At 45.0% G+C, this 26573-nt stretch overlaps 1 protein-coding gene across 1 annotated transcript in view; it reads left to right on the forward strand.

Moving 5' to 3' along the window:
• Positions 1 to 26573, forward strand: part of ttn.2 (titin, tandem duplicate 2) — a 266459-nt gene that overhangs the window by 202893 nt on the left and 36993 nt on the right. Inside the window, exons 192-206 of the mRNA XM_030724391.1 lie at positions 294 to 593; positions 679 to 966; positions 1058 to 1360; positions 1770 to 2072; positions 2154 to 2459; positions 4728 to 5015; positions 5473 to 5763; positions 5894 to 6181; positions 6272 to 6859; positions 7229 to 7333; positions 7420 to 7617; positions 7804 to 8100; positions 8265 to 8852; positions 9000 to 9302; positions 9445 to 26538. Of these exons, the coding sequence (XP_030580251.1) occupies positions 294 to 593; positions 679 to 966; positions 1058 to 1360; positions 1770 to 2072; positions 2154 to 2459; positions 4728 to 5015; positions 5473 to 5763; positions 5894 to 6181; positions 6272 to 6859; positions 7229 to 7333; positions 7420 to 7617; positions 7804 to 8100; positions 8265 to 8852; positions 9000 to 9302; positions 9445 to 26538 (21540 nt within the window). The remainder of the gene's footprint in view (positions 1 to 293; positions 594 to 678; positions 967 to 1057; positions 1361 to 1769; positions 2073 to 2153; positions 2460 to 4727; positions 5016 to 5472; positions 5764 to 5893; positions 6182 to 6271; positions 6860 to 7228; positions 7334 to 7419; positions 7618 to 7803; positions 8101 to 8264; positions 8853 to 8999; positions 9303 to 9444; positions 26539 to 26573) is intronic.

The following is a 26573-nucleotide window of genomic DNA, read 5'->3' on the forward strand; positions in this document are numbered from 1 at the left end:
CTTCCCTTCACTCTGTGTCTTCCCTCATCTCTCTCCTCCCGATCTTCTGTCTCTCTTCACTGCCGACTATCAAATAAAAACAAAAAAAAAAGTTATTAAAAAAAAGAATCTGTTTTCTCTGTAGCAGACATCGTGGTTAGCCTCTTTACTCTTAACTGAACTTTGTCACATATTACAGGTTACACTTGTTTCCATTTTTATATGAATCACCAGCTTCAAAATGTATTGCTGAGATAAGAAAGTAATGTTTTAAGCCAATGACAATAACCACTCTTGCACTCTTTTTCATTCAGACCCACCAGGTAAACCTGAGCCTATGGATGTGACCAAGAACTCTGTCTCATTGGTGTGGAGCCGTCCAAAGCATGACGGTGGCAGCAAGTTGATTGGCTACTACATGGAATATACAAAGCTTCCAGAAGAAAAGTGGACTCGCTGCAATGCCAACTGCATGAATATCCAAACAGAGAACTATGTGGTAACCGGCCTAGAGGAGGGTCAACAATACCAGTTTAGAGTCATCGCCAAGAGCGCGATTAACATCAGCTTGCCATCCGATCTATCTGATCCCATTCCTGTCATCGCAGAGAATGGTACAACTCTGCACAGCAAGGAAAGCTATGATAGACAAATACAATTATATACAAATAATTCTGATTTTTTTTTTTTTCTATGCAGTTGCTCCTCGTGTGGAACTGGGTGTTAATATGAAGAACCTGATCATGGTGAAAGCTGGAGAGAATGTCTTCCTGGATGCTGAGGTGTTTGGCAAACCACTTCCCAAAGTGAGCTGGAAGAAGGATGGGCTGCCTCTTGTCCTCACCGAGGGAATGAAGATGTCGCAAAAGAAACATCTTCATCTGCTGGAGCTATACTCTGTCACCAGGAAGGAGTCTGGGGACTACACTATTACAGCTGAAAATGTCAATGGCACCAAGTATGCCACCATAAAGGTCAAGGTACTCGGTAAGCTAGAGTTGTATTAGTTCATTTTATTTTAGTGCTTAGGCAAGTGTTTGGGACAAAGAAGCTTATCCTTGTGATTTTTCCACCACAGACAAACCTGGCCCTCCAGCCTCAGTGAAAATTAGTAAGGTCTTTGCCGACCGTATTAAACTGCGATGGGAGCCACCACTTGCAGACGGAGGTTCTGAAATCACTAACTACATCATTGAGAAGCGTGAGACCAGCAGGGCCAACTGGGCACTGGTCACCTCAAACATCCATGGACACATCACTGACTGCTCAGTGGAGAAACTTATTGAGGGACATGAATACCAGTTCAGAGTCAGTGCTGAAAACCAGTATGGTGTGGGAGACCCCACTATGACTGACGCTGTCACAGTCAAGAACCCATATGGTAAGAGAACTGTACCCAGGTCTACTTGAAAAGTACAGAAAAATAAAAATGTGTAGATTTACTGTCTGTTTAAACTTTCTCCCACATTTCTACAAATACAGTACATTTTGATAATCAATTATTTCCCACACCATGATTTAAAAATACTCAAACTGAGGAAGTATGTTTCAATGATTTGATATCTTGACATTTCTTACTTAATTTCACACATTTGCATTTTTCAAATTGTGAAATATGTGACATAACTACTGTGTAAGCCATCAAGCCTATTTTAATACTTTATTTCTTATTCCTTTATAACACACTATGTTGATAAAAGTTAATGTAACAAAACAGCATGCCTTGCCAGTTGATGACAGGCAAGGCAGACACTAATGGGAGATAATCAAGATCTTATATCTTTTGTCAGATGTTCCTGGTCCATGTGAGCCACCAGTCATCACCAACATCACTAAGGACTCCATGACAGTCAGCTGGAAGGCCCCAGCCAATGATGGCAAGTCTCCAATCCTAGGCTACATGGTGGAGAAACGTGAGGCCACTGAGCTGAGCTGGGCTAAGGTTAACCGCCGACCAGTCATTGATAGGACCATTAAGGCCATTCAGCTGACCGAGGGCTCTGAGTATGAGTTCAGAGTCATTGCTATAAACAAGGCTGGTCTTGGCAAACCCAGCGATGCCTCCAATGCTGCACTGGCTGTTGACCCTGTCTGTGAGTATCTGCTTCAAAACACACTTTCTAAATGAAAGTAAAATGTTTCATACATCTAATTATGCAAATATAATTCTTTAGATCCTCCCGGGCCACCTGCCTTCCCCAAGGTGGTGGACTCTACCAAGACCTCAGTTAGCCTTAGCTGGACCAAACCAGCATATGATGGTGGCTGTGAGATCATTGGATACCTGGTTGAGTGCAAGCGAGCTGATGCAGAAAACTGGACAAAGTGCAATGTACCAAAGAAACTCCAGGCCACCAGATTCCTGGTGACAGGCCTGATGGACAACACTGAGTACCAGTTCAGAGTCATTGCTGTCAACAAGATTGGTTACAGTGAGCCCAGCGAGGTGCCTGGAAACTACATGCCCAAGGATATACTGAGTATGTTTCTGAGCTGTTTCTTATTCCACACTATTTAGAATCAAAATCAGCTTTATTTGCCATGTACGTGTGACCATACTAGGACTTTGACTTTGGTTTTCTCTCCGAGACATATGAAATACACATAAGGTGAGAAGTAGAATCCCATTCACTGTTGTGAGTGTAACAGAAGCAGCAGGAGGTAATGCAAGTAATTGATCTATTTACAGGCGGTACAACAGTACAAGTGGTGCAATGGTTGTGCAAATGAGCATGAGTTGGGCAGACAGGTTATGGTGAGATCAGGGGGATATCTAGGGGAAGAAACTGGTTTTGTCTGGTAGTTTTGGCATACAGCACTTGGTAGCCTACCAGAGGGATGCAGTAAGAACAGTTTGTGTGCGGGGTGTGAGAGGTCTGAAGTGATGCTGCCTGCCCATTTTCTGGCTCTAGACTGGTACAAGCCATGAATGAAGGGCAGGTTGGCCCCAATGATCTTCTCTGCAGACCTGATTGTCCATTTCAGTCTGTTCCTATGGTGGCTGATCAAAACCAGACAATAATGGATGTGCGCAGGACAGACTGGATGATGGAGGTGTAGAAGATGATCAGAAGCTCTTGAGGCAGGTTGAACCTCCTCAGCATGCAGAAAGTACATCCTCTGCTGCATCTTCTTCCTGATGGAATCTATGTGGGTTGTCCACCTGAGGTCCTGGGAGATTGTGGTTCCCAGGAACTTAAATGACTCCACAGTAGACACTGATGAGGAGTGGGGGTGGGGGGATTCTTCCTAAAGTACACTGTCATCTCCACAGTTTTGAACAGGTTAAACTCCAGGTTCTTCTGACCACACCAAAGGCTGGGTGGTCCACCTCGTGTCTGTAGGTGGCCTCGTCACTGTCCCTTATGTTGTCCACAGATGGGTCCTCTGAGTTGCTATCAATGTTGTAGAGGGACAAGAGCAGCGGGGAAAGAACACACCCCTAGGGGGTGCCGCTGCTGATGGACCAGGTGCTAGAGTGATGTTCCCCACCTTCCCCTGCTGCATCCTGTCCATGAGTTTCTGGTGGAGGGTTTCTGGGATGCCGGTATTGAACAGAGAGCTGAAGTCCAGGAACAGGATCCCTTGGGTCCCTTGGGTGCTGAGGTGTTGAAGGATGAAAGGTTAAGGTCTGTGGCTGCAGCTTTGAAGGTACTATAGTCAGTGCAGTCAAAGCAGGTCTCTAACTTCAGCTTTGATTCAGCTGTCCGTCTCTTGACCTAAGTTCTGCCATCCAGTTGTGATGAGATCGACCGTGCAATGGTCAGAGTCCCAAAGCAGCATGGGGAACAGACCATTAGGAGTCCTTTAATATAGTGTAGCAGTGGCCCAATGAGTTAGCGTTCCTGGTGGGACACTTTATTTACTGTCTGTATTTAAGGAGTTCATGGCTGAGGTTTGATGTGTTAAAATCCCCAAGAATGATGAGCTGGCAGTCAGAATGTTTTTCTCCATGTCTGTTACCTGGTAGTCAGGTGTTTTAATACCTTCTTTGCATAGGCCTGAGGTGGAATGTGACACCTGTACACCAACCTTCGTTAACATTGAAACACAGTCCAGCTCCCCTCATCTTTCCAGAGAGTTCCATGACATGGTCCGCTCAGAAAAGCTGGAAGCCTGGCAGCTGGAGAGAAGTGTACGGGATGTGTTCACTGAGCCAGGATTCAGTAAAGCACAGGGTGGCAGAGTTGCAAAAGTTAAAGTTTTTGGATTTGACAAATAGCAGCTCATCCATCTTGTTAGCCAGGGAGCTAGCATTTGCCAGATTTATAGACAGGACTGCCCTGCATAATCCCCACTGCCTCAGTTTGACCAGTCCTCAATTCGTTTTTAACAGGAAGAACCGTCTGGCAGAACCAGGCTCAGGGAGGGATAGAAATCTGCTGCAACCAGTTGGGGGTGAGGGGATGGAGACAGCAAGCAATTTTTTTAGCATTGCTGAAATTGCTGGTCCTGCTTTTGTCATTGATTTTTTTAAATCTAAATATTACATTGCTTATTTCAGCCAGGTAATTAACATATTGTCAATAATGAGCAACATTCTTGATAAACTTGGTGAACTAAAATATTGCTGAACCAAAAATAAAAACTGAATATTTTAAGAAGAACAAATTATCCCTCTGAAAAGAGGTAGAATACATCCAACTGGACAAGACAGAAAAACAAGAAATAATGGCAACTAACAGATAATGTAACAGTTAAGTTATTAATTGACTAAGTGATTAATGACAAATTTTTGTCTCTTCCAGTTGCTCCTGAAGCTGAACTGGATGCTGACCTAAGAAAGGCTTTGGTTTTGCGAGCTGGCGTAACTATGAGGCTCTATGTACCACTGAGAGGACGCCCAGCACCAAAGGTGACATGGACAAAAGTTGATGATAACTTGAAGGAAAGGCAAGGTCTGCTGATCAAGACATCAGACTGGGACACCCTACTAATGATTGAGGATGTTAGCAGATACGATACTGGAAAATATGTTCTGTCACTGGAGAACGATAGTGGTTCCAAGAGCTATACCATCGTAGTCAAGGTCCTTGGTAAGAATTTCTGTCATATGAAATGTCAAGTACACACACCCCAGTGGGCTTGGACTGTCAGATGTAGGCATGTAGGTTAACCCAAGCTGGGGAAAAACGTTTCACTGATTGTTCATATCTAGTTAGGCATTTTTGTGACCCTGCATCAAGCTGAAATAAAGTTGTTCACATCACATCATATCATTATAGACTAAATGTACTAAATCCAGTTTAACTTAGTTGTGCTATCTCTTCACCTTAAAATGACCCAAACAGTGGCAGCCAGTAGTGATGTGTAATAATTAAGAATGCAAATATGGTCATATAAAATATATCGGATATATCAAAAAGAACAAGTTTTCAAAGTATATATACAGTTTACATTTAGGTTAATGTGAATGAACATGTGCTTGAACATGTGCTTGTACAAAATTATGAAATCTCTGAGGCAAAGAAATTGCTTCTCTTGCCCACTCAGATTCTCCCGGCCCACCTGTTAACCTGATTGTGAAGGAAACCTCCAGAACCCATGCCTGGATCTCCTGGGATGCCCCACTGCTAGATGGTGGTAGTCCAGTGAAGAACTACATTGTAGAGAAACGTTTGGCTGAGAGGAAGGCCTGGACCTGTGTGTCGGCAGAATGTCCAAAGACTTCCTTCAGGATCACGAACCTGGAGGCAGGACAGGCCTACTGCTTCAGAGTTCTAGCTGAAAACGCCTATGGCATTGGAGAGGGCTGTGAGACTGCAGGCAGCATCAGGGCTTCTGGTAGTTACAAGATGTTAGAAATAAGAGAAATGCCAGAGCTGTAAAATATATTAATTTTCTTATCAGTTTAAATACTTTCAGTTAAAACACACAAATGCTCAGTCTTCCTCAATCTGTCCTCCCTCTTCAGAACAACCTGGTCCAGTGACAGACTTCAAACCCCAGAAGACTACCAAGGATTCTATCACCCTGGGCTGGAAGAAGCCAATCAATGATGGTGGAAGTTATGTTACTGCATACATCCTGGAGCAGGGTGAAGGAGAGGAGAAGTGGAAGCAGATCATGAAGGGAAAGAACACCTCACACACTATTGGTGAACTGACTGAGGGCAAGGAATATTCCTTCAGGGTCAAGGCACTGAACGAGTCTGGAGAAGGACCACCCACTGAGCTCACTGCTATTGCCAAGGACCAGTTTGGTAAGAAAGCTATCATGCCAGATGCTATTAGTTAGACCAAAATTATAATGTTTAACTTTTTAATGATGCTTAAATTCGTTTGAATTTCAGTGCTCCCTGATTGCAACTTAAGTGAGCTGTATGATGGCTGCTATGTGGTTAAGGAGGGCAGCACCACACGTATCAACATCCCCATCACTGGAGTGCCCTACCCCGCAGCTACCTGGAAGAAGGGTGATGTAGCACTGGGTGATACTGGCCGAATGTGTGTTGAAGCATCTCAGGGCATCACTACCTTATTGATCAGAGACTGCCAGAGAGGAGATGCTGACATCTACACTATAAACGTCAGAAACAGTGCTGGCTCAAAGGATTGCAAGTTCCAGGTGAAGGTAGTTGGCAAACCTGGCATCTGCACTGGACCCATTAAGTTTGATGAGATTACTGCCGACGGCATCACACTGGAGTGGGGACCACCCAAAGATGATGGTGGTGCAGAGGTATCCAATTACATTGTGGAGAAGAGGAGGACAACAGATAATAAGTGGGCTACAGTGGCTTCTGCCATCCAGAAGACCACAATGAGAGTGATCAGACTCCACGATGGAATAGAATACATCTTTAGAGTGTTTGCTGAAAACAAGTATGGGGTTGGAGAATATCTGAGGTCTGACCCAGTCATTGCCCAGCATCCCTTCAGTAAGAACCTCTACTGACTACAGCCACTGTTAATTTATGAGTAATTCTACTTCAGACCTTTTTTGTCTTGTCAAGATACTGTCCAACTAAAAATGATCTCCAATAGTGAAATTAGTTTTTGCAACATTTCGTGCTCATTATAAGATTATAAGAAGATGACTTCATTTTTTTTGTAGATATAGTTTTGAAACCTGAAACTAAAATGAAACTACAGTTTTTTAAAGCATTTTTTTTTCAAATCAGTCTTTCTCAAGCAATGATCCAACCTGGATTTATATAGAACTGAGGTGTTTCAGTATATTTAAACACACATATTAATAATGCATGGTCTGTTGAATGTCTCCCTCTCTTTTTCTCTGCTTCCTCCAGATGTTCCTGGGGCACCTACTCCACCAGAAATTGTAAGCATCAGCCATGAATCAGCCATCTTGACTTGGACTGATCCAAAGGACACTGGTGGTTCCCAAATTACTGGTAACAGAGTGTTCAGTATCCATTTGTTGCATAAGCTAACACAAAATGTCAATCATTCTGACTACGTAATTTTGTGTTTTTTCTAGGATATCACATAGAATTTAAGGAGAAAAACAGTCTGATGTGGAAACGGGCAAGCAAGACTCCTCTGAGAGTGAAAGAATGTAGAGTCACTGCACTGATAGAAGGATTAGAGTATGAATTCAGGGTGATGGCCATGAATATGGCTGGCCTGGGAAAGGCTAGCAAAGTGACTGAGGCCATAGTTGCTTTGGATCCTATTGGTGAGTGCATTGTTATTGGAACTTTTTTCCCTAATTTGAAGACACAGATTTATCTTTTTCAGTGTTCTACTGTTTATAATATTTAATACTTAAGTGGAAAGATTGTTTTTTTGTGATGTGAACTATTACAACCTTGCTTTATTTTTGGAATGATTTTTTAAAAATTTCTCTTTTGTGTCATGTCAGATCCTCCTGGCAAACCTGAAGTGATCAGTGTTACCAGGAGCACAGTAACTCTGATATGGACAGCTCCCAAATATGATGGTGGCTACAAGTTGACTGGCTACATCATAGAGAAACTTGAGGCCAGTGGTAAAGCCTGGATAAAAGCCAATCATGTCAACATTCAGGCCTGTGCTTTCACTGTGACTGACCTGACTGAAGGATCCCAGTATCAATTCAGAATCAGGGCCAGGAATGCTGCAGGTGCTATCAGTGTTCCTTCAGAGTCTACTGACCTTTTGACCTGCAAGGATGAATATGGTAAGCTGAGTGCTAAACCAGTTTGGCTTCTTTAGGAGTGGGCTGTAGATTACTGATCTTTTTTATAAAGTTTATGTTAATATTGGGACTTAAAATAATTGTCAAAAGTTTGAAATTCAACGACTGTGGACAAGATCGTCAACTTTTTTCTGTTCTCTATGCAGAGCCTCCAACCATCACTATTGACCCAGAAATGAAAGATGGTATATCCGTCAGAGCAGGAGACACAATTATAATCTCAGCCTCTAAGATTGTGGGCAAGCCTCCACCTACTGCAATCTGGTCCAAGAAAGGACGTGAGTTAAAGAACTCTGACATTGTCACCATCACCAGTACCCCAACCTCCTCTACTTTGGCTATTAAGTATGCAAGCCGGAAGAACACAGGGGAGTACACCATCACTGCTAGCAACCCCTTTGGTATTAAAGAAGAACATGTTAAGGTGAAGGTGTTAGATGTTCCTGGACCTCCAGGCCCAATCGAAGCCAGTAACATTTCAGCCGAGAAGTGTACCCTGACTTGGCTTCCACCAGAGGAGGATGGGGGCTGCTCTATCAAATCCTACATCCTTGAGAAGAGAGAAACCAGTCGACTACAGTGGACCAAGCTTGCTGAAAATGTCGTGGACTGCAGATACGTAGTAAGCAAACTGATCAAGGGCAACGAGTACATCTTCAGAGTGTCTGCCGTGAACCAATATGGTACAGGAGATTCAACCCAGTCTGGTCCAGTCAAAATGGTTGATAGTTTTGGTAAGTTTATATTGCTTATGTGGATTATTTTTGTATATTAAAAAATATTTAAAATAATTAATGCAACTTAGCTATAGGAGCATACAAATCCTTGAAAATTAAAAGGGATAGCTAATAGAAATATGGTCACTATTTTTGTATCCCCAGGCCCTCCTGGTCCACCCTCAGCCCCAGAGATTGATAATGTCAGTAGGAATGCTGTCACCATTTCATGGAAGAGACCAGCACAAGACGGGGGAAGTGACATCAGAGGATATTGTGTAGAGAGGAAAGAGAGGAGAGGACTGAGATGGGTCAGAGCCTGTAAGCGGACTATCCCTGACCTGCGGTTTAAAGTGCAAGGCCTGAGTGAGGGAGTAGAGTACGAGTTTAGAGTCACTGCTGAGAACAAGGCTGGATTTGGGGAGCCGAGTGAACCATCACGCCCTGTCATGACAAAAGACATTGTGTGTAAGTAAAACTGGTGTTCTTGCAACATTGTGAATTGCACTTAAAATTGAATTGCAGGGGCATTAGAAAATACAAATCAAGCCTTGAAAATGTAAAATTGCCTATATTAACTTCTTTAAATTCTTGTTTTTCTGTTTATTAGATCCACCTGGTCCCCCATCCAACCCTAGAATTACAGAAACCACCAAAAACTCAGCCACATTCACCTGGGGCCGACCCCACTATGATGGTGGTCTCGAAGTAGACGGGTACATTGTTGAATATAAAAAGGAAGGACATGAGGATTGGGAGACAGAGACACAGTATCCACTGAAAGCTACTGAATATGTTATTGGTAAACTCCAAAAAGGAGGCAAATATCACTTCAGGGTTAGTGCCGTAAACTCTGAGGGAGTGGGTGAGCCTGCAGAGGTTGAGAAAGTGACTGAACTTGTGGACCAGGAGATGTTGCCAGACTTTGAGCTGGATGCCGAGCTCAGAAGAACGCTGGTAGTTAGATGTCGTGCTTCAATCCGCATGTTTGTTCCTATCAGGGGCCGCCCTGTCCCTGAAGTCACATGGAGCAAGGATGATACTAACCTGAAAACACGTGCACACATTGATACCACAGAGTCCTACACTCTGCTGGTTATTCCTGATTGCACAAGATATGATGCTGGAAAATACCACCTCTGTCTGGAGAATGTTGCCGGAAAGAAGACTGGCTTTGTTAATGTGAAAGTTCTGGATACACCAGGGCCACCAGTCAATCTCAAACCTAGAGAGATCACTAAAAACAGCATCACCCTACAGTGGGAAATTCCCATAATTGATGGTGGTTCTAAGATTCATAACTACATTGTTGAAAAAAGAGCAGCCACCAAGAAGGCCTACACAGTGCTTAGCACCACATGGCAGAAGTGTTCCTTCAAAATTCCAGACCTCGAGGAGGGAGCTTACTACTATTTCCGTGTCTCAGCTGAGAATGACCTGGGTGTAGGTGAGCCAGCTGAAACCCCAGTGCCAATCAGGGTGTCCCAAGCCCCCTCTGCACCAGAAAATTTGTACGTCACTGATGTTACCTGTGATAGTGCCAGCCTTGCATGGACCAAGCCCCTTCATGATGGTGGGAGCTTGATCACTGGATATGTCATTGAGGCCCAAAAGAAGGACACTGACCAGTGGGTCCATGTGGCCACTATTAAGGCTCTGGATTATACTGTAACAGATCTGATTGAGGGTGCCGAATATACCTTCCGTATAATAGCTGTCAATGCGTCAGGCAGGAGTGATCCCCGTGAGAGCAGGCCAGCTATTATCAAAGAACAGACTTCTGCTCCTTCATTTGACCTGCGTGGGGTCTACCAGAAGACTGTCATTGCTAAGGCGGGGGATCGGTTGAAGGTGGAGATTCCTGTTTTAGGCAAACCCAGGCCTGTGGTGTCATGGAAGAAGGGAGATACAGGGCTCAAGGAGACACAAAGAATCAACATCGAATCCACAGTAACATCAACTATTCTCAACATCAATGAGATCAAGAGGACAGATGGAGGCCAGTATTCTATGACTGGTAAGAACATGCTGGGTACAGTGTCAGAGACAATCACAGTCCTGGTCCATGACATTCCTGGACCTCCAACTGGTCCTATTAAGCTGGAAGAGGTTTCATGTGATTACGTGCTGATGTCCTGGGATCCACCAGAAAATGATGGAGGTGTTCCCATCAACAACTATATTGTTGAAATGCGTGAGACCACTGGCACTTCATGGGTGGAGCTGGCAGCTACAGTGATCCGCACCACATTTAAGGCAGCCAGACTCACTACCGGAACCCAGTATCAGTTTCGTGTCAAGGCCCAGAACAAATATGGCATTGGACCAAGCATTATCTCTGAACCAGTGTTAGCTGTCTATCCATTTGATGTCCCAAGCCAGCCAGGCACTCCTGTGGTCACATTTTTCAATAAGGATTCTATGACTCTTAGTTGGAATGAGCCATCCTCTGATGGAGGCAGTGCCATTCTGGGCTATCATGTGGACAGAAAAGAGAAAAACAGCATTCTGTGGCAGAGGATCAGCAAAGCTTTTGTTGTTGGAAATATCTTTAAATCAACAGGCCTTGTTGATGGAATTGCATATGAACACCGTGTTATTGCTGAAAATATGGCTGGTCTCAGCAAACCCAGCAAACCCTCTGAGCCCATGTATGCTCTCGACCCAGTTGACCAACCAGGTAGGCCGGTAGCACTGAATATTACCAGGCATGAGGTGACCTTGTCGTGGACTAAGCCAGAGGGAGATGGAGGATTTTCTATTACTGGATACACTGTAGAGAGGAGAGAGATGCCCAATGGACGCTGGCTCAAAGCAAACTTCAACAACATTCTAGAAACCATCTACACAGTTAGTGGTCTGACTGAAGATGCAATCTATGAATTCCGTGTGTTTGCTAGGAACTCAGCTGGCGCTGTTAGTGCTCCATCCCAGCCATCTGAGGCAATCACATGCAGAGATGACATTGAAGAGCCCCGGCTTGATGTAGATGCATCATATAGCAGCCCTGTTGTTGTCATGGCCGGAGAGGTATTCAAGCTGGAGGCCAGTGTGACTGGAAGGCCAATCCCATCTCTGGTATGGACCAAAGAAGGAAAAGAGCTTGAGGATACAGCCAAAATGGAGATAAAGACATCTGACTTCCACACAACTTTAATAAACAAAGATTCACTGAGGAGGGATGGTGGTACTTTCACTTTGACTGCCAGCAATCCTGGTGGCTTTGCTAAGTTCATATACAATGTCAAGGTGCTCGATAGACCAGGACCTCCAGACTCCCTCACTGTAACAGATGTCACTGCTGAGAAATGTGTCCTTAACTGGCTTCATCCAACACATGATGGTGGTGCCAAGATTGAGTACTTTATCATTCAGAGACGAGAGACCAGTAGGCTGGCTTGGACAAATGTGGCCACAGATCTTCAAGCAAATAGGTTCAAGGTCACCAAGCTTCTGAAGGGCAATGAATACATTTTTAGAGTCATGGCTGTTAACAAGTATGGTGTGGGTGAACCTGTGGAGTCCGAACCTGTCATCTGTGCCAACCCCTATGTTCCCAGTGACCCACCACAGCAGCCTGAAGTCACAATAATCACCAAGGACTCTATGGTTATTTGTTGGGATCGCCCTGAACATGATGGGGGCAGCAGAATAAACACATATATAATTGAAAGAAGGGATAAGACTGGGCTGCGCTGGGTCAAGTGCAACAAGAGGACTGTAACTGACTTGCGATTCAAGGTCTCAGGCCTCACACCAGGACATGAATATGAATTCAGAGTTCTTGCTGAGAATAATGCTGGACTAAGTCAGCCCAGCCCATCCAGTCCTTTCTACAAAGCCACAGACACCATCTTCCAGCCTGGACCTCCAGGGAACCCCAGAGTGCTGGACACAACCAAGTCTTCTATCACACTTGCATGGAACAAGCCTGTCTATGATGGTGGTTCAGAAATTACTGGTTACGTTGTGGAGACCTGCCTTCCTGACGACGATGAGTGGACAATTCAGACTCCTAAGAATGGCTGGACAGCCACTTCATTCACCATCACCAACCTGAAGGAAAACCAAGAGTATAAAATCAATATCTCTGCCACTAATTGTGAAGGAGTGGGAGAGCCTGCTACTGTTCCTGGAACCCCCAAGGCTGAAGAAAGACAGGTTCCTCCAGAAATCGAACTTGGAGCAGAACTGCGTAAGGTGGTCTGCATCAGAGCCTGCAGTACTCTCAGACTATTTGTCCCTATCAGGGGCAGACCAGCACCTGAAGTAAAATGGTCTAGAGAGCACGGAGAATCTCTAGATAAAGCTAACATTGAAATCACCCCATCATTCACCACTCTTCAGGTAGACAATGTTGACAGGTATGATGGAGGTAAATACACTGTGACCATAGAGAATGCTTCAGGAAGCAAGACAGCCTTTGTTAATGTCAGGGTGCTAGATACTCCCGGAGCACCTCAGAATCTGATTGTCAAGGAGGTCACTAAAGATTCAGTTTCCCTTGTTTGGGATGCTCCTGTCATTGATGGTGGCTCCAGGGTCCGCAACTACATTGTGGAGAAGCGTGAATCAACCAGAAAGGCTTATTCAACTGTCTGTGCCAGCTGCCATAAGTCTAGTTGGAAAGTTGGAGACCTGGAGGAGGGAAAGATGTACTTCTTTAGAATCTTGGCTGAGAATGAATATGGCATTGGCCTCCCAGTAGAGACTCTTGAACCAATTAAAGTATCAGAAAGGCCTCTGCCCCCAGGCAAAGTGTCGCTTCGTGAAGTTACCAGCAAAAGTGTCACATTAACTTGGGAAAAGCCTGACCATGATGGTGGAAGCAGAATCACTGGCTATGCAGTTGAGATGCAAGGAAAAGGCAGTGAGATGTGGACCCAGGTCATGGTTGTAAAAACCAACGAGGCTCATGTATCTGGCCTTACACAGGGGGAGGAGTATATGTTCCGAATTTCAGCCATTAATGAAAAGGGAGTCAGTGACCCACGCCCTCTCAATGTGCCTGTGGTTGCTAAGGACCTGGTCATCTCACCAACATTCAAACTCATTTTCAGCACATTTAGTGTGCTAGCAGGGGATGATCTGAAGATAGATGTACCATATGCTGCCTATCCCAAGGCTACAGCAACTTGGCTCAAAGATGGTGTTGTTCTCAAGGAAACAACAAGAGTTAATGCGGAAGCCACAGACAAAAATCTTCTCCTTGTCATTAAGGAGGCTTGCAGAGATGATGTGGGAACATATACTGTCAAACTCACTAACACAGCTGGAGAGACATCCACAGATATCAGTGTTATTGTTTTAGATAAGCCTGGTCCTCCAACGGGTCCAATTAAGCTAGATGAGGTCACTGCTGACAGCGTGATCCTGTCCTGGGATCCACCGCAGTATGATGGTGGTTGCACCATTAATAATTACATCGTTGAGAAAAGAGACACATCTACCACTAACTGGCAGATTGTGTCAGCTACAGTGGCAAGAACCACTATCAAAGCAGCCCGTCTGAAAACTGGATCTGAGTACCAATTTAGGATCGCTGCAGAGAATAGATATGGCAAGTCTTCAGCCCTGTTATCTGATACTATTTTTGCTCAGTATCCTTTTGAAGTGCCAAGTTCACCACGTTCTGTTGTGGTTCAGTCAACCACCAAGGAGAGCATGGTGGTTGTATGGGAGAAGCCCAACAATGATGGTGGAAGCACGATTTTGGGCTACCACTTAGAACTGAAAGAGAGAAACAATATATTGTGGGTGAAACAGAACAAACAACTTATCCCAGAAACCAGATTCAAGGTTGTTGGCCTAGAGGAGGGTATTGAATATGAGTTCAGAGTTTATGCTGAGAACATTGTTGGCCTCAGCAAAGCCAGCAAAGTGAGTGAAATACAAGTTGCCAGAGATCCTTGTGACAGACCAGGAAAACCAGAAGCTGTCATTATAACAAGAAGCCAAGTGACACTCAGATGGACAAAACCCCAGTATGATGGTGGTATTAAGATCACGGGTTACATTATTGAGAAGAAGGAGGGAGCTGGTCGCTGGATGAAGGCCAGTTTCACCAACATCACTGAAACTGAATTTGTTGTCACAGGACTTACTGAGGATCAGATTTATGAATTCCGTGTCATTGCCAAAAATGCAGCAGGTGTCTTCAGCCAGCCTTCTGATTCTACTGGAGCTATCACTGCCAAGGATGAGGTGGATCCACCCAGGATTGACTTGGAAGCTAAATATTCCCAGGCTGTAGTGGTTAATGCTGGAGATACATTTAAACTTGAGGCTGCTGTTTGTGGTAAACCCGTGCCCACAATTCACTGGCTGAAAGAGGGTCAAGAAATTACCGAAGCAGCTCGCCTAGAGCTTAAGAACACAGATTTCACAGCTTGTCTTGTTGTTAAAGAAGCCATTCGGGTTGATGGAGGTCAGTACATGTTGCTCGTAAAGAATGTTGGAGGAGAGAAATCAGTTAATATTAATGTTAAGGTCTTAGACAGACCTGGTGCACCTGAAGGGCCTATATCCATTTATGGGGTCACTAGTGAGAAATGCTCCATTTCCTGGAAGCCTCCCTTGCAAGATGGAGGAAGTGATGTTTCTCATTATATTGTTGAGAGGAGAGAAACCAGCAGACTGGTTTGGACCGTAGTTGAACCAAAAGTTCAGACACTGAATTTGAAGATCACCAAATTACTTCCTGGTAATGAGTATATTTTCAGGGTGGTTCCTGTTAACAAATATGGAGTTGGCGAGCCACTGGAATCTGAGCCCATGGTTGCCAGAAATCCATTTGTCACTCCCAACCCACCAACAGGGGTGGAAGTTTCCACAATCACCAAGGACTCTATGGTTGTGACCTGGGAGAGACCAACTAATGATGGTGGCAGCCCCATCCAGGGATACATTGTTGAGAAACGTGACAAGGATGGTGTGAGATGGACCAGATGCAACAAGCGCAATGTTAGTGAGCTGCGTTTTAGGGTGACAGGGCTCCTCGAAAACCATAGCTATGAATTCAGAGTTGCTGCTGAGAATGCTGCAGGTGTTGGCATGCCTAGTGTGCCAACAGTCTACTACAAAGCACTGGATCCTGTCTTCAAACCAGGCCCACCAAATAACCCCAAGGTGGTAGACACATCGAGATCCACTGTTTCCCTAACATGGGGCAAACCCATCTATGATGGTGGCTGTGAGGTTCAGGCTTACATTGTAGAGGCATGTAATGGTGCATCTGATGAGTGGTTTATGTGCACTCCACCCACAGGAATCATGGACACAAAATTTACTGTGACAAAACTTCTGGAAAAGCATGAATACCAATTTAGAGTGTGTGCAATCAACAAGGTTGGCATTGGTGAGCATGCCGATGTTCCTGGAAAAATTCTTTTGGAGGAGAAGCTTGAAGCTCCTGATCTTGAGCTTGATGCAGATATGAGAAAGATGATCAACATCAGAGCAGCAAGTACTCTCAGGTTGTTTGTTCCTGTGAGAGGACGTCCAGCTCCTGAGGTGAAATGGGGCAAGGCTGACGGTGAGATTAAGGAAACTGCTCAGATTGACAATACAAGCAGCTATGCATCACTTGTCATTGAGAATGTTGACAGATTTGATAGTGGCAAGTACACCCTCACTGCTGAGAACGCTAGCGGAATAAAATCAGTCTTCATAAGTGTCAGAGTCCTGGACTCCCCTGGTCCTCCAGCTAACTTCATGGTGAAAGAGATTACTAAGAATTCTGTCACTCTCACCTGGGAGCCCCCACAACTGGATGGTGGGTCAAAGATTAAGCAGTATATTGTTGAGAAGCGTGAGAGCACCAGAAAAGTTTACTCTCCCATCACTACCTGCAACAAGATGTCATGGAAAGTTGAACCTCTTCCAGAGGGTGGAATCTTTTTCTTCAGAGTACTGGCTGAGAATGAATATGGTGTGGGTCTTCCTGCTAAAACTATTGAACCGGTTAAGATATCTGAGAAACCTCAGCCACCTGGCAAGGTTAGTGTTGTTGACGTTACTCATAGCACTGTAACTCTAACTTGGGAAAAGCCTCAGCATGACGGTGGTAGTAGAATCACCTACTATGAAGTTGAACTGGCTCCCAAGGACAGTGAAGCTTGGTCTGTATGTGCTAGCGTGAAAGCACTGGAGACAATAGTGACAAACCTACTTAAGGGAGAGGAGTACCAGTTCAGAGTCGTTGCTGTAAATGACAAGGGCAAAAGTGACCCGAGACAACTGGCTCATTCGGTTGTAGCAAAGGATCTTGTTATTGAACCTGCTGTTAGACCTAAGGTAAGCTCTTACAGTGTCCAGGTGGGGTATGACCTCAAGATAGAGGTCCCAATTGCTGGTCACCCTAAGCCAATAGTCACTTGGACCAAGGATGGGGTAGCCCTTAAGCAGACCACCAGAGTCAATGTCACTGACTCAGCACATAATACCACTCTTACCATAAAGGATTCTACAAGAGATGATGCAGGTATGTACAGTATCAATGTCACAAATGCCCTTGGTTCAAAGGATGCCACTATTGAGGTGATCACCTTGGACAAACCAGGTCCACCAACAGGCCCTGTAAAGTTGGAGGATATTAGTGCTGAGAGCATCACTCTCAGCTGGGAACCTCCTACATATACAGGTGGCTGTCAGATCTCCAACTATGTGGTGGAGAAGAGAGACACAACCACAACCAACTGGATGGTTGTTTCTGCCACTGTGGCTAGAACCACACTGAAAATCAGCAATCTGAAGACGGGCGCTGAGTACCAGTTCAGAATTTATGCTGAAAATAGATATGGAAAGAGTTATGCAATTGTTTCAGAGCCTGTTGTGGCACAGTATCCATTCCAGGAACCAGGCCCACCAGGAACACCATTTGTTTCTTCATACACTAAAGACTACATGGTAGTTGAGTGGCACAAACCCCCATTTGATGGTGGCAGTGCCATTATGGGCTATCATCTGGAAAGGAAAGAGAAGAACAGTATTCTCTGGACAAAGATAAACAAAATGCTCATCCAAGATTGCAGATTTAAATCTACTCCACTTGAGGAAGGCATTGAGTATGAGTACAGAGTCTATGCAGAGAATATTGTTGGCATTGGTGAATGTAGCAAAGTATCTGAGGTTTATGTTGCCCATGATCCATGTGATCCTCCTGGCCGTCCTGAGGCTGTGATTGTGACCAGGCACTCAGTAAAGCTCAGGTGGATGCCCCCAGAGTACGATGGTGGAAGTTTAGTTACTGGTTATCTAGTAGAGAAACGTGACCTTCCTGAAGGAAAGTGGATGAAGGCTAGCTTCACAAGTATCATTGAACATGAATTCACAGTTACTGGCCTGACAGAAGATAGCAAATATGACTTCAGAGTAATTGCAAAGAATGCTGCTGGTGCTGTCAGCAAGCCCTCTGAGAGCACAGGATCCATAACTGCTAAGGATGAAGTTGTCCCACCAAAGTCTGAGACAGATCCTATGTACAACCAGACCCTTGTCATAAATGCTGGAGAGACATTCAGTCTAGAGGCCAGCGTGGAAGGAAAGCCTATTCCAACTGCTCAGTGGTTCAAGGGAAATGTTGAAGTTGAAAACTCAGCCAGAGCTGAGATCAAAAACACAGATTTTAAAGCTTTGCTTGTTGTGAAGGATGCTGTCAGAGTGGATGGTGGACAGTATACTCTGGTTCTGACAAATGTGGCAGGAAGTAAGACTATCCCCTTCACTGTGAAGGTTCTGGACAGACCAGGGCCCTCAGAAGGACCTATTACTATCAGCAATGTTACTGAGGAGAAATGCTCACTGTCATGGCTGCCACCCAGGCATGATGGAGGAGCCAGCATTTCTCACTACGTTATTCAGAAGAGAGAAACTAGCCGCTTGGCATGGACTGTGGTCTCCAGTGATTGTGGAGCTACCATGTTCAAGGTTACAAAACTACTGAAGGGAAATGAGTATATCTTCAGAGTCATGGCTGTCAACAAATATGGCATAGGTGAGCCTCTTGAATCATCACCAGTTATCATGAGAAATCCATTTGTTTCACCTGGCTCACCTCGGGATCTTGAGATCACAAACATTACCAGGGATTCTATGACTGTATGTTGGAACCGTCCTGAGACCTCAGGAGGCAGTGAGATTGTTGGTTACATTGTTGAGAAGAGAGACAGAGCAGGAGTTAGGTGGACTAAGTGCAACAAACGCAGAGTGACAGACTTGCGTTTCAGAGTAACAGGACTGACTGAGGACCATGAATATGAATTCAGAGTATCTGCTGAAAATGCAGCTGGAGTCGGCCAGCCAAGTCCACCAACACCCTATCTCAAAGCATGTGACCCCACTTTTGAGCCAGGCTGTCCCACCAATGTCCATGTGGTAGACACTACTAAAGACTCCATCAGTCTGGCTTGGCATAGGCCTATCTATGATGGTGGTTGTGAGATTCAAAGCTACGCAGTGGAAATTACCAAGGCTGAGGAGGAGGAATGGAGCATATGCACCCCACCTTACGGAGTCAGTGCTACCAAGTTTACTATCAAAAAGTTGATTGAACACCAAGAATATAAGGTACGCATTTGTGCCATCAATAAAGTGGGTGTTGGTGAGCCCACTGAGCTCCAGGGAGTAGTTAAACCTATGGATAAGATTGACCCTCCAGAAGTGATTCTGGATTCAGAGCTGAGGAAGGGAATAGTCGTCCGTGCAGGAGGCTCAATGAGAATCTGCATTCCATTCAAAGGTCGCCCTACTCCTGAGATAAGCTGGGCCAAGGAGGAGGGAGAACTGCCTAGTAAAGTTCAGATTGAAACTGGTGAAGATTACACACAGCTCTCAATTGACATCTGTGACAAATATGATGCTGGAAAGTATATCCTCAACTTAGAAAATAGCGCTGGCACCAAATCAGCTTTTGTTTCTGTTAAAGTGCTAGACTCTCCAGGGGCTCCTTTAAATCTCACCGTAAAAGACATTAAAAGGGAAAGTGTCACTCTGACTTGGGAGCCTCCTCTTATTGATGGTGGTGCAAGAATCAAGAATTACCTTGTTGAAAAGCGTGAGTCCACAAGGAAGGTTTACAGTAATGTGGACAACAAGTGCACAAAGACAAGCTATCGTTTAACTGGCCTTACAGAGGGAACTATCTACTATTTCAGAGTCTTAGCAGAAAATGAGTTTGGTGTGGGACAGCCAGCTGAGACTGAAGAATCAGTAAAGACTTCTGAGCCCCCCCTGTCTGTGGGTAAAGTCACTTTGACTGATGTGACAAAAACAACTGCTTCACTCTCCTGGGAGAAGCCAGATCATGATGGAGGTAGCAGAATCATTGGTTACTATATTGAGATGCAGCCTGTGGGCTCAGAGGAATGGGTGGTAGCAGCCACAAGCAAAACTTGTGAAGGCACTGTCACAGGCCTCAGTGCAGGACATGAGTACCTATTTAGAATCTCAGCCTTCAATGAGAAGGGCAAGAGTGACCCTAGACCTTTAGCTGTGCCAGTCACTGCTAAAGATGTAACCATTGAGCCCAAATTCAAAATGCAATTTGACACTTACAGTTTACAGCATGGAGAGGATTTAAAGATTGAGATTCCTGTGATAGGACGACCTGTTCCCAAGGTTGAATGGAAGAAGGATGGACAAGCGCTTAAGGAGACAACAAGATTAAATGTATCAAGCACACCATCATGTACTAAGCTGTACATCAAAGAAGCAAATAAGGAGGACTCTGGTAAATACACTGTCACAGCCACTAGCAGCATTGGTACAGCTAAAGAGGAGATCACTGTTGTTATTCTGGATAAGCCTGGGCCACCCACAGGCCCAGTAAAGATAGAGGAGGTGAGCTCTAATTATGTCACTCTCTCTTGGGAGCCACCAGAGTATACTGGAGGCTGTCCAATCAATAATTACATTGTGGAGAAGAGAGACACTACCACCACAGCATGGCAGATTGTTTCTGCTACTATTGCCAGGACGACCATCAAAGTCACCAATCTGAAGACTGGCGTTGAGTATCAATTCAGAGTGTCAGCTGAAAATCGATACGGGAAGAGTTCTTCCATTGTCTCTCCTGCTGTTATTGCTCAGTATCCATTTAATGAGCCTGCTGCCCCAGGAACACCAATCATTTCTTCTGCAACCAAAGACAGCATGGTTGTAGAGTGGAAACCTCCTATCAGCAACGGAGGCAGTCCAATTCTTGGCTATCACCTTGAAAGAAAAGAGAAGAACAGCCTCTTGTGGACTAAACTAAACAAGCTTCTAATCCCAGACACACGTTTCAAAACTACAGAACTAGAAGAAGGCATTGAGTATGAATTCAGAGTTTATGCTGAAAACATTGCTGGCATCAGCCCAGCTAGCAAGCTGTCTGAGAGCACAGTAGCAAGGGACCCTTGTGACCCACCAGGAACTCCTGAAGCTATTGAAATCACTAGAAACCATGTGACCCTCCAGTGGACCAAGCCTCAGTATGATGGAGGGAGTGCAATTACTGGCTATGTGATTGAGAGAAGGAAGCACCCAGATACCCGCTGGATGAAGGCCAGCTTCACCAATATCATTGATACACAGTTTACACTTACTGGTCTGACTGAAGACTGTGTGTATGAGTTCAGAGTCTTTGCCAGAAATGCTGCTGGCATTTCGAGCCACCCCTCTCCGAGCACAGGAGAAATTACTGCCAAAGATGAAATTGAGGCTCCAGCAGCCACCATGGATTCAAAATTCAAAGATCTGACTGTTGTTCATGCAGGTGAGACATTTGTCATTGATGCTGATTACACTGGAAAACCTCTGCCTGAGGTAATTTGGTTAAAGGATGGAAAGGAGATTGACAAAGCCACACCAAGAATGGAGATTAAGACCACACTCACACGTACCATCCTGACAGTCAAGGACTGCATCAGAGTGGATGGTGGCCACTTTGTCCTAAAACTTATTAATGTGGGAGGAGTCAAGATGATCCCAGTTAATGTCAAAGTTCTGGATAGACCAGGTCCTCCAGATGGACCACTAGAAGTCAAAGGGGTCACAGCTGAGAAATGTTATCTGCACTGGAACCATCCCTCACATGATGGTGGAGCTGGCATCTCTCACTACATCATTGAGAAGAGAGAGACCAGTCGTTTGTCATGGACTGTGGTTGAGCCCAAGATCCAGGCAATCAGCTACAAAGTTACAAAACTACTGCCTGGCAATGAATATATCTTCAGAGTTACTGCTGTAAATAAATATGGTGTTGGAGAGCCTTTAGAATCAGAGCCTGTTGTTGCTCGTAACCCCTTCACCACTCCCAGTGCCCCCTCAACCCCTGAGGTCAGTGCTGTCACTAGGGACTCCATGGCACTTACCTGGGAGAGGCCAAAGGATAATGGAGGAGCTGAAATTGAGGGATATGTCCTGGAAAAACGTGATAAGGATGGCATCAGATGGACTAAATGCAACAAGAAGAGGCTGAATGACCTGAGATTCCGATGCACTGGTCTTACAGAGGGGCACTCCTACGAATTCAGGGTTTTGGCTGAAAATGCTGCTGGTCTAGGAAAACCCAGTGCACCAACTCAATACATCAAGGCCTGTGATGCCACTTATCCCCCAGGACCCCCAAATAACCCAAAGGTCACTGACCATTCAGGCACCACAGTTTCTCTTTCCTGGTCCAGGCCTATCTATGATGGTGGTGCACAGATCAGTGGGTATATTGTTGAAATGAAAGAGGCTACAGATGATGAATGGATCATTTGCACACCACACACTGGTGTCCAAGCCACTAACTACACAGTAAAGACACTGAAGGAGAATACAGAGTACAACTTCCGCATTAGTGCTGTTAACTGCGAGGGAGTAGGAGAGCATGCAGACCTGCCTGGTTCTGTGATTGCCGCCGAAAAACTAGAGGCTCCTGAAATTGAACTAGATGCTGACCTAAGGAAGATGGTCAATGTTCGTGCCTCTGCCACCCTGCGTCTGTTTGTGACAATCAGAGGAAAGCCTGAGCCTGAGGTCAGATGGTCAAAGGCCGATGGCACTCTAAATGAACGTGCTCAAATTGAAGTCACAAGCTCTTACACAATGCTGGTGATTGAGAATGTTGACAGATTTGACACTGGCAAATATGTACTGACCCTTGAGAACCTCAGTGGCTCTAAATCAGCCTTCATCAATGTCAGAGTTCTGGACTCCCCTAGTGCTCCTACCAACCTTGAAGTTAAAGATGTTAAGAGAAATTCTGTCTCCCTCTCTTGGGAGCCTCCTCTAATTGATGGTGGAGCTAAGATATCACATTATATTGTGGAGAAGAGAGAACAGAAGAGAATGGCTTTCACCAGTGTTTGCACCAACTGTGTCAGAAATACCTACATTATTTCAGACCTACAGGAGGGAGGCCGATACTATTTCCGTGTGTTAGCTGTGAATGAGCTGGGAGTAGGTCTGCCTGCCTCCACAGATCAAGTTAAGGTGTCTGAGGCTCCTCTGCCTCCTGGTAAGATTGTAGTGGTTGACATTACTCGTCATACTGTCACCCTCTCCTGGGAGAAACCTGATCATGATGGAGGCAGTAAGATTACAAACTATATTGTGGAGATGCAGCCCAAGGGAGATGACAAATGGACTGTGTGCAGTGAAGTCAAGGCACTGGAAGCTACCATCGTTGGACTTGCAACTGGAGAGGAATACTCTTTCAGGGTGATTGCTGTGAATGATAAGGGCAGAAGTGATGCCAAGTCGCTAGCTACCCCTGTGGTGGTAAGGGACATCACAATGGAGCCCATTATCAACCTCTTGTTCAACACATACAGTGTAAAAGCAGGGGATGATTTGAAGATTGATGTACCCTTCAAAGGCAGACCTCATCCTGAGGTGTGCTGGAAGAAGGATGGCCACTTACTTAAGGAGACAACCAGAGTAAATGTTCTTACTTCAAAAACCTCATCTAAGGTTGTCATCAAGGATGCCACCAAGGAGGATGTAGGAAAGTATGAGATTACCCTAACAAACTCAGTTGGGACCAAGACAGCTGAAATCTCAGTTATAATTCTGGACAAACCTGGCCCACCCAGCAACATTAAGGTGGATGAGGTGAGCGCTGACTTCATCTCTCTGTCTTGGGATCCTCCATCCTACGATGGTGGTTGTCAGATTAACAACTATGTAGTGGAGAAGAGAGACACTACTACTACCACGTGGCAAATTGTTTCAGCCACAGTAGCCAGAACATCAATAAAGGTTTGTCGACTTATTCAGTGGACAGAGTACCAGTTCCGCATTGCAGCTGAGAACCGTTATGGGAAGAGTCCTGCCATTGATTCTGCTCCTGTTGTTGCTCAGTATCCATTTGAGCCTCCTGGCCCTCCAACCAACATCCATGTTGTCAATGCCACCAAAACTGGTATGCTCGTGGTATGGGGCAGGCCTGCAAGTGATGGCGGAAGCCCTGTTACTGGTTATCACATTGAAAGCAAAGACCAAAGCAGCATCTTGTGGACCAAGGTCAACAGAGGCCTGGTGACTGAGAACCAGTTTAAGATGACAGGCATGGAAGAAGGTCTGTTTTATCAGTTCAGAGTCTATGCTGAAAATATTGCTGGTATTGGTCCATGTACTAGGGCAAGTGACCCTGTGGCAGCCAGGGATCCATGTGAAGCTCCACACAATCTCAGAGTGACAAACATTACACGAAACTCAGTTTCTCTCTTTTGGGAGAAACCTGAGTACGTTGGTGGTGCAAAAATTACTGGTTACATTGTTGAGTGTCAAGAACTTCCCAGTGGCCGTTGGCTGAAATGCAACTTCACCAATATACAAGAGACTTACTTTGATGTCACAGGTCTCACAGAAGATGTCCAGTATGATTTCCGTGTTATTGCTAAAAATTCTACAGAGCAGTTGAGTACTCCTTCAGAAAGCACTGGTTCTGTCACTGTCAAGGATGACGTAGACCCTCCCACCATAATCCTAGAAGATAAATTCAGACAGCTGGTTGTTATTAAGGCTGGAGAAATCATTAGAATTGATGCTGAAATCACAGGGCGTCCACTCCCAGTTGTTTCATGGTCTAAGAATGGAAAGGAGATTGAGGCCAAGGCCAGATGTGAAATCACCTCCACCAACTTCACAACCACACTGATTGTCAGGGATGCTATCAGGAGGGATTCTGGCCAGTATGTCCTGACTCTGCACAATGTAGCTGGAACCAGATCTGTGGCTATCAACTGCAAGGTTTTGGACAGACCTGGACCTGCCTCAGGACCTTTGACAGTTTCTGGTCTGACAGCAGAGAAATGCACCCTTTCATGGGGACTCCCTCAGGAAAACGGTGGTGCTGAAATCATGCACTATATTGTGGAGAAACGTGAGACCAGTCGCCTTGCCTGGACTCTTGTCTATGGTGACATGAAGGCAACTACATGCAAAGTGACAAAATTACTCAAAGGAAATGAGTACATCTTTCGAGTTAGAGGAGTCAACAAATATGGAGATGGTGAGCCCCTGGAGAGTGAGCCAACAAAGGCCACTGATCCATACACTGTGCCTTCAGCTCCCACTAATGTCCAGGTCACCTCTGTTACAAGTGAGGCAATGACCATTTGTTGGGAAAGACCTGTTTCTGATGGTGGCAGCAGTATCTCTGGCTATGTAATTGAAAAGCGAGAGAAGACTGGCCTCCGCTGGTGCCGTGTCAACAAGAAACCTGTTTATGACCTCAGAGTGAAAGCTTCACACCTTCGTGAGGGATGTGAGTATGAATACAGAGTATTTGCAGAGAATTCTGCTGGTCTCAGTGCTCCTAGCATTCCTTGTCCACTCACCAAGGCAGAAGATCCACAGTTCTTGCCCTCACCTCCTGCTAAGCCTAAAATAATTGACTCTACAAAGACTACAGTCACCCTGTCATGGAATAAGCCACTTTTTGATGGTGGAGCACCTGTTACTGGTTACAGAGTAGAATACAGAAAGACATTAGATGATGAATGGATTGTTGGAGTCCAGAATACCAAAAACACTGAGTTTACAGTGGTGGGATTAACACCTGGAACTGAATATGTGTTTGTTGTCAAGTCCATTAACAAGATTGGAGTGAGCGAGCCCAGTCCTGAGTCAGACAAACAGATTGCCAAAGAAAGAGTGGAGGAGCCAGCCTTTGATGTTAGCAATGAAATGAGAAAGACTCTTATTGTAAAGGATGGGAGCTCTTTCACCATGACAGTGCCTTTCAGAGCCAAGCCCATCCCTAGTGTTACTTGGACTAAGCCTGACGTTGACCTTAGAGTTCGTGCTGTAATTGATACCACAGACACCTTCACCTCAATCACCTTAGAAAAAGCGACTCGCCATGATTCTGGAAAATACACTGTCACTCTGTCCAATGTAGCTGGTACCTCTTCCTTGACTCTCACTGTTCGAGTTCTAGACTCACCTGGACCTCCTTCTCATATAGAGGTCAAGGAAGTCACAAAGACCTCTGCTACTATAACCTGGGACACTCCCGAGATTGAGGGAGGAGGACCAGTCAAGAATTACCTTGTTGATTACCGTGAGGCTAGCAAGAAAGGTTGGACTAGATTGACTGACACATGCCACAGACTGACCTACAAGGTGACCGACTTGCAGGAAGGAGGAGTCTACTACTTCAGAGTGACAGGCGAGAATGAATATGGTGTTGGTGTCCCTGCTGAGACTAAAGAGGGAACCAAGATCACAGGTATTAAATTTTGAGTTGGTAATTTTTTATTGTTA

Source organism: Archocentrus centrarchus, unplaced genomic scaffold (genome assembly GCF_007364275.1).
Source record: "Archocentrus centrarchus isolate MPI-CPG fArcCen1 unplaced genomic scaffold, fArcCen1 scaffold_36_ctg1, whole genome shotgun sequence".
Lineage (NCBI taxonomy): Eukaryota > Metazoa > Chordata > Actinopteri > Cichliformes > Cichlidae > Archocentrus > Archocentrus centrarchus.